The 14,292-nt window shown below is 35.5% G+C and overlaps 1 protein-coding gene across 1 annotated transcript in view; it reads right to left on the bottom strand.

Moving 5' to 3' along the window:
• Positions 1 to 14,292, bottom strand: part of LOC308559240 (CD302 antigen) — a 119,369-nt gene that overhangs the window by 64,822 nt on the left and 40,255 nt on the right. Inside the window, exons 15-24 of the mRNA XM_081141736.1 lie at positions 14,119 to 14,187; positions 11,732 to 11,846; positions 7,929 to 7,964; positions 7,377 to 7,552; positions 6,660 to 6,730; positions 6,303 to 6,382; positions 5,581 to 5,720; positions 4,035 to 4,143; positions 3,648 to 3,808; positions 899 to 1,028 (exon numbers count right to left, since the gene is read on the bottom strand). Of these exons, the coding sequence (XP_080997862.1) occupies positions 899 to 1,028; positions 3,648 to 3,808; positions 4,035 to 4,143; positions 5,581 to 5,720; positions 6,303 to 6,382; positions 6,660 to 6,730; positions 7,377 to 7,552; positions 7,929 to 7,964; positions 11,732 to 11,846; positions 14,119 to 14,187 (1,087 nt within the window). The remainder of the gene's footprint in view (positions 1 to 898; positions 1,029 to 3,647; positions 3,809 to 4,034; positions 4,144 to 5,580; positions 5,721 to 6,302; positions 6,383 to 6,659; positions 6,731 to 7,376; positions 7,553 to 7,928; positions 7,965 to 11,731; positions 11,847 to 14,118; positions 14,188 to 14,292) is intronic.

Here is a 14,292-nt window from a genome sequence, read left to right as displayed (position 1 = left end):
GTTCTTCAGAAGTACGTAGATTATCTAATTGAGATTCTCACTACGTAACAGAATTAAAAAAAAAATCATTAAAAAAAATGATTAAAAACTTATTGTGTGCCCAGCCGAGTGTGGCTCAGTGGTTGAGCATCCACCTAGGATCCAGGTGATCGGGGTTCGATTCCTGGTCAGGGCACATGCCCAGGTTGAGGGCTCCACCCCAGCAGGGGGCGTGAAGGAGGCAGCTGACCAACAACTTTCTCATCATTGATGTTTCCATCTCCCTCTCCCTCCTCCTTCCTCTCTCTGAAATCAATAAAGATACATTAAAAAAACAAAACAAAAATAAAACAAAAAAACCCCAACTTACTGTGACTAATGAAAATAATCTAATTCCTCTTAAAAATATCTTTTTGAAAGTATGGATGATTCCTATTTTTAAGTATACATTTTAGTTTTATTTGGATTATAGGAAATCATAGTGATTTATTTATAAATGCTTCACATCTTTTTTTAAATGCTAAATTTAACTGCAAATGTTTATACTGAACTAAATTAAAAATATTAAGTTTTTCTCCTCCTTTTCCCATGACAGAAAGTAAAGTCTGAAAAATGTCAGAGTAGGAAGCAGAATAAAGTTCAACCATAACTTATCATCATTAGATAATTCTTATTAACAAATTCTACCTGATACTTAATTTTGATATTTAACTAAGTATGGCAATAATACTTGAAAAAAATCACATTTCATTTGAGATTATCTGACTCATTGAGCTAATATGAATTTAGTCATGTCGAAATTTTCAGAAAGCTATATGATTACAAACTAATATTAATTCATTTATAAGATTTTTATAAAAAAGTATGGTACATATCTAACATCATAAAGCACCATATTTAGCTAGATAATAATCTGTACCTGAGTATTTCTGACAGAGAGACAGAGGGTGGTGTTCACTGCAGGAGGTGAAATTCCACGTTCCAGTTAAAGGTGACTTTCGGTGGTTGAGCATCAGGGCACAATGGTAGCTGGAATCTTCCTCAAAAATCTAAACAAAAAGGCAAATAGATACAAGCAGTCATGAAACTAAGTGTGAAGACCCAGCAAGAATGCTCTCTGAAAAGGGTTCTAACATCACATGGTTTTGTGGGTAGTTCCTTCAAACTTTCAGGGAAAGAGGATTTCCCAAACTGAGTTTTAATTTTAAAACACAAAGGCAGAAAGCTACTGAGTTTATCTTATGAAGCTCAGATGATTAAAAAAAAAAAAAAATCTGACACGATGGCATAAAAAAATTAACTCTATGAACAGAGGTGAAAATATTCCCAAATAAAATTCAAACAAATCCAGTTTAGTAGAATAGTAAAATAATATTCCACTCTGAGCAACTAGATTTTTATGAGAAGATAAAGATGGTTTACTAGAACATCTATTAATGTATTATACCACCTGCCAATAGGCTGAATGCGAAAAGCTATATTACAATTTCAAAAGATGCTGGAAACAAGTTTTAGAAAATCCAGTATTTATTCCTGAATAAAAATTCTAAAAAAGCTAGTTATACAATGATATATCTTAAACAAAGAGACAACATCATATACATAGTATAACAATGAAAGGCTGCAGACAGGCCCACTGAAGTGTAGATCAAGTCTAGGATGGTGTTTTGTACTCCTGGTATTTACCCTGGTTCTAGTGGTTCTACCATATGTAGTGAAGCATGAACTGTTATTTGCAAATTATGATCGTCTCATTAGGAAACATAAGAAAATCTAGTGAAAAACTCTGAGAAGTAAAAAGAGCTTTTAGTAAGATGGATACCTATGACATAAATATATAAAAAATCCCAAAACAGTAGCTTTCCTACATATCAGTAAAAAAATCAAGTAAAAGCTGCCATCTTAATGGCAGTAAGAAAGACAACTGCTATAAAAACTTCACTGAGAAATCTAAAGGGAGACTTGAATAAATGGAGAGCTATATTATACCATATTCTTGATTTAGAAGAGTAATAGAAAGATGTGAATTCTCCCTAAAATGTTATCAGATTCTCATTAGAATTTTTTATTTAATTGTTTTGATTGGAAATTGAGTAAATAATTCCAGTTTGTCTGGAAGAATGGGCAAGAATAGCTAAAATATCTTAAAGGCATATAATAAAAGATAACTACTCCTATTAGATTTTTAAAAATATGGCAAAATTAAAGTATTTAGCTCAATGTGATAGCTATATAAGAGTATATCTTATATATACACACAATTCATATATGATAAAGGAGGCATCCTATATTGCTTTTAACAAATGGAAATAAATGCAATAAATGATGCTAGATAATTAGCTAGAATTAGGGAGACGGATTAAATAGGCATTGACAACACAGACCATATACCATGGATATGTCATGCTGTCAGAAAAAAAGGTGACCTATAAAAACAAACAAAAATACAGGCAAACATTTAACTACCATTAACATGATGAACTTTCTGACCAACAAGCAATGGAGGAAAAAGGAAATAAACAGATTTGAACATACACACACATAAAAAATCAAAACTCATTTCTGTAATATTTTTGGTATTCAGACATAAAGAAAAAGACGTAGGGAAATATTTGCAATAAACACAAGAAAAACAGGGACAGCACATTTAATATTTACATAGTCATAAAATCAGTAAGAAATACATGAAGGTTTTGATAGATAAATTGGCAAAGAATAAGAAGACTCACACTTGATATTTTTCTTTATTGTGTTTACTTTTCTATAACTGCAAAATTTTCTATAATAACTAAGGATTATTTTGATATTTACTTTTTACCTAATTACATATGATTCAGAGGTCCCCTTGCCAAGACCATCAACCTTGAGCAAAGTTATATTGCATCAGGAACATCAGGTGATTATTGTCTAGGATGCATTTTTGGAATTCGATTTTAAAATTAATTTCTTAATCTTTGCCCTTTGTGCAAAAGGTGGTTTGTATCCAACACAGGGAAGACAGAAGCCGTGGGCAGCAATCTCATGGTATAGTGTAACTATTGTTAATATAATCTCTAATTTCCTTTTGTAGTCTCTTTACATTTAGCTCTTAGGGAAAAATGATCACTAATCACCAATTTTGTACTTTTTGCCTCAGGAGACTGAGGCTGACAGCTCCGAATGTCAAAATGTTAAGTAAAGCATTTATAATTGCTTCTGTTTGCAACTCACTACTTGATGGTTTTACACCATCGTGAAATAAGGGCTGTGGCTCTGACCCTATTATGAAAACCCAGAGCACACACACAAAGGCTAGGGAAGCTCCTGTTCTTCTGTGACAGCCTTATTGAGGTACAACTCATATACGATATAATTCACACATTTAAAGCATAAATTCCATAGGTTTTGGTATATCCAGAGGGTTGTGCAACCATTAGCCCCCAATCAATTTTAGAACATTTCACCTCCCCCCAAAGAAACCCCATTCCCTTTTACCATCGCCTCCAGTCCTTCCACCCTCTTCAGCCTCTGGCAACCTCTAACCTACTTTCCGTCCTTATAGATTTGCCTATTCTGGGCATTTCATATAAATGGAATCAAATAAGAGGCGCTTGTTCTTAATCCAATAATTTATGGAAGACTCAAGAATTTCATAGAGCTACATAGGTTACCAATTCCAAAAAACTTACATCTCTTGGTATTGTGAGCCTCCGGCCGACCAAGAATGGGTGAAAGTTACTGTACGTCAGCTCTCTGTTATCTATCCACTTAGTTATCCTCTCATAGGCTGTCCAGCGCAGACCGATCCACAGAGCATCTTCCATTTCCGGAAGCAAGGCTGTAATGAAATCTGTCAAAAAGAGATTTTTTTTTAAAAAAAGCATTTGACTTGCTCAAATTAAAAACATACTAAAAATGTCAATGAATACCTCTTGCTTATCTACCAAGATAGTCTTTCACCTACTCTAAAAAAATAGTTTAATAAGATTTTAAAAATATGTTGATTCCCTTCAGCCTCCCAAAGCTAACTTGGCCCCCAGATCAGAATAAAATATGTTTCCCAAACAATTCTGTACCTTGTTCTCTTTGGCTCAACACCGTAGGAAGGGTGCCGCCGTAGGTGTGACAAGTATTGCTTGCTTCGGAAAATGTGAGAGACTTGGGTTGTTTAATCTTTAGAAAACACTGCAAACAAACAACATATATGAAGCATAAGATTTCAGACATGGGAACGCTCACATAGGAAATAAATGCCTCATCTTTTAGAAGGTTGCTAGTTTTTGGTCTGTGAGATTCAGAAATTTATAAAGTAGTCCCATAAAAGTTCAGATCTGCACTTTCAATTAAAACAACTGAAGAGCAGTCTTCAAACTAATTTTTTTATATTTCCCATTTATTGAGTGCTTCTTCTGTGCTAAACAGTTTGCATAGTGTTATCTCATTTAATTCTTGGAACTGGGGAAACTGAGGCACAGGTATGTTCAGCAACTTTACCCTTACGAAAAATAGCCATAAAATGGTATGGTCAGCATTTGGACTCTGTTATATCTGATTTCAAAGTCTGTATTCTTAATCATCACCCCCTTATATAAAAAAATACATTTAAAGAAGAAATCATCTCCCTGTCCCTTGGAAGAATATTTTAATTCAATTTACATCAACTGTGTAAATTTAGTCCCAGTACCACGGGGGAAAAAAGACTGTCCTAATTTTAAAAAATCAAAATATACCTCTAATATTCTTTACTACAGATGTTTTCAGCTGTCAGACACATCTCTTCTGTTTTCTTTTTGATGTTATGATTATGTTATTGTGGAGTAGTATGTTCTAAATTGTGTTACTTAAAAAATTCTACAAAATGCATTTATTTCAGCTTTCATACAGAATGAAGTGGCCAAGGGGATATAAGTCATTGACTGGCTTCTAGAAGACTCTAGAGAAAACACACTGAGCCTGAGCTTGGAACCCTTATGTTAAGGATGGCAGAGGAGAAAGACAAAGGGAGCCTGGTTTTGAAGAATTCAACATTGGTACAGTTTTAACATACTGTACCGATCTCTCTTTTTAGCAGCCAAATACATCCCCTAAGAGATACACATACTAATATGGATTGTGCATCTCAAAGAAGTAAGTATAGAATGCAGCATTTCCCAAGCCTATTTAATCATACACTGCACTTTGGAGGCAAGGTCAGTGATTAACATTTGGTTAGCATATGTATAGTTCCCAAAAAGTAGTTTGGGAAATGCTGGTCTAATTTGATTGGTAGATGCTGGTTGGATATTTTCAAGGGGGAAAATTTATCAGCTAGAAATTGTGTCAGTTTCCAACATGCCATAGAGACAGTCTTGACTTCAGTGTGTTATTATCCGCTGATGCATCAACTTCGGCAATTTAAGTGTTAGCAGCAGCAGAATAGGAACACACTATTTTGAAAGACCCGTAGGTATGACTAATTGGAGAGTTAACTTAGTTTCTGCCAATGTAGAGGATCAGGTGAGAGGCTGAAACATGCAGAGGCTGTCTTAATGAAGTTATTTGATGGGCTGCCATTCTGTCACAGGTCATACAACCGTCATGAAAGCAATCATCGTTAGCACAATGTAGCAATTATCTTTATACCTTATTCTGAAAAGCAATCCAATCCCCAGAGCATTGTATTTTAGCTGCAGAATCTGGACTATATTTCTCCAATGAAGATACATTATATTTTTCACAGATGAAGGGCAACTTGGTACTACAGTCTGCTGGTTTACGTAAGTCTGAGAAATGAAAAGCAGGATTACTGTGGTGAGATTTTCCATTCAGAGCACTTTAAAAGCAATCCAATAATTAAAAAGCCTCTTTAAATTAATTCCCAAATGGTTAAAATATATTCCTTTTCTTCTCTAGCCATTTATGTCTTCTACTACTACTCAAATCAGTAGGTTACAGCATACCAATATTGTCTATAAAAATGCGCACATATGGTGTAACGACCAGTTACCACAGTTCCCGATGGCAGGAACAGAGCTGAAGAAGGCTAATGAAGGGGAATGGGACCTAAACTCTATTTTAGAACTGCTGCCTGTTTCCCTTTGCAAACTTGTCTATATGCTTATTAGTTATGAAAGTGGTAAATTTATTTCTAAGTAATTACTTTAGGAAAAAGGAAGTGAAAATATTCACAGTGAAAAAGCACCTTTATTTGCATTTGTAATATGAGCTATTGTCATTTGCAATAAATCAGACTAAGATGAAACTACCAAACACATAATCAAAGGGAAAACAAAATTAAACTAGTAATTGAACTTGAATTTCACATATTAAATAATCAACAATAAAGAATTTGGAATTAGTGTTACCGCTAAGCCAAGTCTTGGCAGATATGTATAAACATTCCTGTCCAAATGTTATAGGAAAGTGATGCCATGGATGTCGTGAGCTGAAAGAAAATGAGAGAGATGACAACTCAGGAGATAGTTACATGTTCCATTCTGGTGTTTACTGTAAGTTTTTTAATTCTAAAATTAATGTTATGCCATTATTTTATACCATTTTATTCTTGATACTAATATGCAAAAGGACTTGGTTTCTAGTCTAGGCAGTTTATAGATTAATGTTCAAAACTAATTATAAAGAGTAATCCATTTAGTGAAAAGGATATTGGGACTGCTTCTTTTAAATCACTTTGTAAGGCTGCATCAATGATTACGACATACTGTACAGGGCGATGATCTATCATTGGCTGCTCAGTAGCTCTCAGCCACCACTTCTGTTCCTCATCAGTTATCTGAAAAACAAACCAAACACCCATCCTTACATAGGCTGAGTTTTCTAGGAGAGTTTTGATTTAACCCTGTCCCACCATAACCACAAAATACTAAGATTTCCAGACATTCCATTACTTTGCTATCTAATTACACAAACTAGGTCTTTTCACCAAAAGGGTAGTTTGAAAATTCTCTGAATATTCACAGGCCCTATTTTGCATACAGAAAATATGGTTGCTGTAATTATGGGCATCCATTAATTGGACATATAGTGTCCTATTGCAACTAATTATAAATTTAAAGATGTACAAAGTATTTTTCCTCCAAAAAGCTATTTTGCAAAGTTCATCATTAGTAGAAACAGAAACTCTAGTTAACTATAAAGTTAACTTTTAGTAAAAAAATGTGATAAGGAACTAGAAAAATTTATATTATCTATTGATGCTCATTTTATAAATTGATATTTATAATTAATCTTGAATATTTTAAAACATTAAGCAACCATATTTAACATTTCTAACAAAAACGATAAATTTGAATGTTGTTAGGCAAATTTTACTTGAGAGGAGCATTTATCTCTTGTAGATTTTGGCAAGATTTTTGAAAAATTTTTAATGGAATAAATATGAAAATAAAAATATTTAAAAATACATTATTTTGAATTACATTTGCTATTTTGTTTCTGATGGCTTTTAATCCTACAAAAGATGTTAAGGTAGCCAGGGAGCTGTGATTGCTGGCACAATACAGGACAGCTTCTTCATAGTTTAAGCGAGGATCAGCAACAAACCAATATTCACTCCCGTCTATTACAACTGGAGGCCCATGAATTCCGGCACGCTCTAAAGAGGAATATCAGAGTTAGGGCTGTGTAAACCAAACTGTACCCGCTAAGCATGGATTAATGTTTAAAACTTTCATAAATTATAATCCATTTAGATTTCTGGGTCTCTCTGGCCAGGGCAGTGCTTCCTGAAAGGAACCAAAGACTCCTGAGCCAGTGAGTGACTCTGCCACCCAGAGTCACAGAGAAAGTCAAATCCACCCTCATAGCCTCATCTCACCCCAGCCAGTCACCCTCCCTGCCTGGAGATAGTTTGTCTCAGTTGAAGATGTGATAGAGAAGAAACTGGCACTTAGGTCTGGGTTTAAATAAACTAAATGCATTGTTCAAAAAGTAAAAGCAGCTTTGGCTAAATTTCAGTTTTCTTAACTCACCTGGATTGTACCAGTCTGGTGTTTTCGGAGTGCGACCTGCATAAGGAAGAAAGCAGGTGGCTTAAGTTTAGTGCCCAATTACAGATCATTGCATACTATAAGTAAGGGCCTTTAATCTACTTCAAGAGGACCTGTAGTATTGCTGAGGTTTGTCCATTTCTGACCAAACCATTTCCTTTCATGTTATGATCACTTAAATTTGAATTCTGTGGGGCCTATGCTAAAGCTGTTTTAGCAGCAATGAAAAACCAGATCCGTTAAACATTAATAAAGTATTGCTAGTAGTTCTCTACCTTATACCATGGAGGTCACAAAGGAAGACCAGATGGATAAACATAGCTAATAATTAGAGAGCACAAATAAGTAAATGAATATACTGTATACATCACATAGAAGCACTAAGAAATAGAAATATGAACCAAGATAATCATCATTGTAGGGCAAGGTTATTCAGGAACCCAATTCTTCTAATGAAATTTGAGTAATTGTTCTGTAAACCTGGGTGGGTAGAGTTTATTGTTTCCTAGGATATCCTTGGAAACAATGTACAATGATCCAGTACTGAACCTTTCAAGAAGGTGAAAGACAAAACTGGGAGGAAAAGAATAAGAATCACCCAAGCTTCCTGGATGGAAACAGAGGAAATATTGAAGTTGGAAGGGCTGATGCCCAAATGCCCCCAGACCCTGCGCTGAGGACTGTGGACCAGTTGTTCAACTCCCTGTGCCTCAAAGTTCTACCCTATGGAAAGTGAGGCTCGACCACCTAACTCACAAAGTCTGTGTGAAGACCAGGGGGCCCACCCCGTGGAAGCACCCCACAGTTCCAGGCACAGAGCAGTTCTTCCCAGGATGGGGGCTCGCTTTCTTCTCTTTCCATTCTGTGCATAGGTCGCACTGGTTTCCAGTCAAAGATATAATTTTATGAATCTTAGAAATTACAGGGTAAAACAGCTGTTCCTAATATTGCTGTTGTATCAAGGCCTAATACAAAAGGTTGCCTATATATCCGGCGTCTTCGGTTTTTCTCTTGGAGTTACTTTTTTGCATGTTGGATGATTTATTTTATTTATTTTAATTATTTTTATGAACAATGCTGCTAACCAGTTTAAAATATACATAGTTTCTCATTTGTAATCATATGTTGGGGGATGCTATGTCTAAACTTTAAATTTCTTAAGTTAGTGAGAAAAGCAGAATGCAAGGTATTTTTTTTTTTTTTTACAAAAGATTAAAAATATGTATATGTTTACAAGGTATAAAAAATATTTGGGTAGTGGCATTACAAGGTATAAAAAATATTTGGGTAGTGGCATTACAGGTAATTTTCCTAAAAACTTTTCTATGACTCTTATTTTTGATATTGTTTTCTCAATTAAAAAAAGAATATTTAAAGAGCACATGTAGCCCTGGCTGGCGTGGCTCCATTGGTTGGAGTGTCATACAATACACCATAAGATCGTGGGTTCAGTTCCTGATCAGGGCACATACCCAGGTTGCCGGTTCGATCCCAGTCGGGGTACATACAGGAGGCAACCAATTGATGTTTCTCTCTCACATTGATGTTTTTTTCTCTCTACCTCGCTCTTCCTCTCTCTCTTAAATCAATAAAAACATATCCTTAGGTGAGGATATAAGAAGTATATATCTATGTCTATGTCTATGTCTATGTCTATGTCTATGTCTATGTCTATGTCTATGTCTATGTCTATGTCTATGTCTATGTCTATGTCTACCTATATCTATGTCTATATATATCTCTACATTGGTTATGGGTATTTAAGAGTTTTTGGTTGTCCACAGACAACACTATGGTGATTACAAGAGTGAAGGGTGGGGCGGGGGAAGGTAGAAGAGGGTAAATGGGGGATAAATGGTGATGGAAGGAAACTTGACTTTGGGTGGTGAACACAATACAATATACAGATGATGTATTATAGAATTGTACACTTGAAACCTATATAATTTTATTAACCAATGTCACCCGAATGAATTCAATAAAAAACAAACAAAAAAATGTTTTTAGGTTGTCAAATACCTTTTTTTAGAGAAGAGGGGACTTATTAGAAGTGGCTGAACATGCAATAAAAAAGGCAAGAGCTAGAGAAAAGGTCTGGTGATTTAGGCTACTAAAGAGGTGAGCTGCTTTAAGAAAACCAGAAAATACAGATTAATACAGAAGTATCTAGCTGAGCAAACTTTGATTGCTCTAATAACCAAGAAAATACCCAAACAAGGGAATGTGACACATTGCAACTTAGAAATTTAGAAACTGTCAAATGGGAGTTAACATTTAAACCTTGGATCAAGCAATCATTGATTGCTTCAAATGATTGGGAATGGGCTGAGACAGGAAGTTCTTTAGTTTTTAATTTTGTTTCTGCATGGGGACAACAGGGGTGCAATCATTTAGAAGCTTTATTTATTTGGTTAAATGATGTATGCTTGCTAAGTTAGTTAATTCCCTTCTGTTTTGTTTAAGATAAAAAAATATATGTATATAATAAAGAAGAAAAGAAAAAAACATGTGCTCTTTGTAAATTTTTCCTGTGGTTATTGGTTTGTCATTTCTAAGGTTGCCCTGGTGTAAACTCTAGGGTTTGCGCCATCACTCAAGCAGGAGGCAGGGTTGCGGCTAGCCGTGAAGGCACACTTTGGAGGAAGCAGTGACACTCTGTGGCATGTTAGCAAGCTGCCAGAGTAATGGGAGCATCACCACCAATGATTCAAACAAGAGACATTAGTCAAATTAATTATATATATTAGTTACTCTTCTACTTCTTTAAAGGGTATCCAAACTGGTTTTCCTTTGTCTGTCTTTCAGGTTTAATCAATAATCAGGAATAAGTCAGGTAAAATGTCTCCTTTGGAAAAACCCCATCAACACACACACACACACACACACACACACACACACACACCCTTCCCCTCTTATTATTGGACGGCCAGTTTGCCTTTGTGAAAGACTTTATAGTTACTGTACCAAAAGTCACTTCTTCATCTCTCTTAAAGACAGTATGGTGGCCTTTTCTTAAGGAAGAAGAACAATCTTCTCATAGGCGGTCCAATGCTGTAATCTTTGGGTTCTTTGAGAACTTGTAGGAAGGTATACCTTTGGTATAATTTGTTTCTATTCAATTCAGAAATTCATTTTAGAACTTTCTATACATTTACCACTAAGAATTTCATATATGTAGTATCTGCTTAAAATAATTTGGGAGTTAAAATCTTCTTGAGATTTTCCTTAATAGTCCTTGACATTTTTCCTAGTAAAAAAGCTAAATAAAAGGATAGCTATTTATTCTCCTTTCTCCCTTTTGTCACCAAAGGCTCTACTAGTCAAGCTGTTCCCTGAACTTGAATCACATAAACTATTAGCAGCTTTTGAGTTCACTGAAAACTGTTTCCAAATTTTTCAGGGAAGCACCAAAATTTGATTTCCTGATTCGTACTTCATTCTTCTGACACTTATCTTCATTTTGCATCAAAATAAAAATGATCCCCTCTGCCACATTGCTTCTTTTACTTAAAATAATCTTTCATTCCAAGATCTAATCACCCTAAGTTAGCCTTAAATTTTATCTTCCATACAAATTCTTTCATGATAAAAGAGGAAGGTACTAACAAATTTTAACAATCCAGTCTTCTATGAGGGTTAGTAGTAAGGCAGGATGGAGCTTAATATATTAGTTGCATCTTCAAAGGCTTTTTAAAATTATAATTATAGACTAAAATGCTCTCTTTTGGCTCAGCATTCATAAGGTCCACATGAAAAAACAGTGAAAAGGAATAACTACCACTTACCTTTTGGAATCTGACACACCCATTCAAGTTTTGCATCACAAGCAAAAGGCCTTAAATAAAGAAATTCTCTGTCATTATAGAAATGCCAGCCTCTTCGCCATGACCTCTGCATGACCTGAAAGAGGAAGAGCATTGCATGTTATTTTGAAGTCGATGCAACCCTTATAAAATACTAAACTGTTTTTAACTCTATTTTAGCTCTAGCACACAGAATATTCGTTTAATGAATGAACACATGAATGAATCCAGTGTTCAAACAGTAACAGCCTAAGCAAGAGGCTGATAAAGGGGTATATTATAATATCATGTTTATATCTAAAATGAAATTATTGGTTATTTCTGTTTTTGTTGATATGAAATTGTAGAATCTTGTACCATTGTACCATTAAATTTGGGATAGATCAAGCTAGAAAAGAACATTTGGTTCAGTGGTTTCCAAACACCAGGCTATATTAAAGCAGATCTGTGAACAGTGACATAAAAATCTGGCATTAGGGGCCCAGGCTCCTTCTTTGGTGTTGCTCTGCTTTTGTAGGATGATGTTCTTCTCCACATGATCCAAGATGACGCTCTACAAATTCCAGCCAGCAAACAAGGAAGAAAGGAAAGGGGAGGGCAAAGCCTGGGAGTAGCATCCATCACTTTTGGACTATTTTCTCTTATAGCCAAGATTCTCATGGGTACAGTGGCAAGTGACTTAAGATTCTCCTTCTACAATACTGTTCTGGCTGGCCTTATTCCTGATGTAAGCAGCATCACTGTCTCTTTTATTTAGTTTTTTGGTAGATTTTTCAATCTTTTCATACATGGGGACTCACACAGAACATATTCTATTGCATCAGTGTTCTGGAAACTTCACAAGCTTCTCTGAAGTTTTCACTTTTTCATGTGTTAAATTGGGAATTCTATAAAAATGGCATATACTATACAGTTTTTTTTTGCTAGAACAGTTACCTTGAAAATAGTGCTTCCAATGGCCTTCTCAGTTCTTTGTCTCAATCCTCCTGTAACATTTCTGGTCAAGTGCCTTCTTGACTCTCTTTCTTGAGCTTACTTAGCAAAGATATCTAGATGTCTCTTTTCCCCTCATCTTTGTGTTGGTGATTCCCCCACATCTACTTCTTGACCCTTTGAGCTTTCATTTTATATACATTTTCACTCCAATTCCAGTCTCTTGATTTCTACTTACTATAGGATATTTCTTACTGCTACCTTAGATCCAAAATATCCAAACTAAAACGCACTATTTTCTCCACAAACCAATGCCCCTTCTGATTGTTTCTATAAATGCCTCGTCATAGTGGACTTAGCATAGTGGACCCAGACATGTGGATTTAACTTTTAGTTTTGTAACCACGTAAGTTACTCAGAGTTCAAATTTCTTCCTTGTAAGATGAATACAATAACAGTACCTATGTCATAAGGTTGCTTAAGTATTAAGTGAAATAATATATGTGACATGCTTAACACTGTGCCAGGCTCATGAGTCAAGTGTTAACAGCTGCATCATCATCTTTATTCTCCCATAAAACTTATATTTTGCCTGCTAGAACCCTTGTAATTGCTTGTTTGCTTGTGTTTATCTCCAACTAGACTGTAAGTTCTGTGGAAACAATGACTATTTTATACCTTGTCATAACTGTATCCCCAGAGCATCACAGATTGCTTATATTACTTATGGAATGAATAAATGAATCAATTCTGCAAAGAAAGATGCCTAACTGATTTTTTATGTCTTTTGGTCCTATCTGTTGCATCTTGAAATCTGTCTCAAGATGAATCTTCTCACACCCTCTTTAGTTCATATCAAAAACCTTGAAAAATACTGTTGCCCCCCCCCCCCCAACATGCACAAACTCCTTACCCAGGCAGCAATCCTATTTCCCAACTTTGTTTTCAACACCAAACAACACCAACGAAGACTTCTTGATCTGCATTCTGTTCCCCTCGCTGCCTTGGCCTCTCCCACTACGACCTTACTTATGCCACTTCCTCATACCATTTCCCATTAGAAAGCTTTACCCTGCCCTACCTGACCAAACCCTATCCCTCTTTAACGGCCCAATTCAAGTCCCACCTCTTTCTGGAAATACGCAACAGGAATAGTTTCCTCTATTTGAGTTTCATTAGCCCTCTTTAGCCCACTCATTTGGAGCTTATTATTACTGCATAGCAATAAGAGCTGTCTTTCTTGAATATGGATTTTATTGTCTCAAATTAAGTATAAGTTAGGTTTCTTGAGGGCTGGGCCATGGGTATATTTCTTACCTCCCATCACACCTAATACCATGCTCGACACACAAAAGGCACCCCATGGATCTGCACCTGGCTGCACACGATACCAGATTTATTGTTAAAACATGCAGATTTCCCAGCATCGTACTGACCTTGACAGCGGCACAGTCTCTGACGTCGTAATCCTGCTGGAACTCATTTTCCATGATAAAAGTAGACACCTTCAAAGACAAGACAGGCTTGAGAATTTAAGACTGATGTATAAATATTTGCAATTTAGATGCAATTTAGGCACCTTTAATAACTCAAGTGTGTTCCTATGCTAT

Source organism: Miniopterus schreibersii, assembly GCF_964146895.1.
Source record: "Miniopterus schreibersii genome assembly, chromosome: 7".
Lineage (NCBI taxonomy): Eukaryota > Metazoa > Chordata > Mammalia > Chiroptera > Miniopteridae > Miniopterus > Miniopterus schreibersii.
Note: the sequence above shows the minus strand (reverse complement) of the source record. Positions and strands in the feature narration are given on the sequence as shown.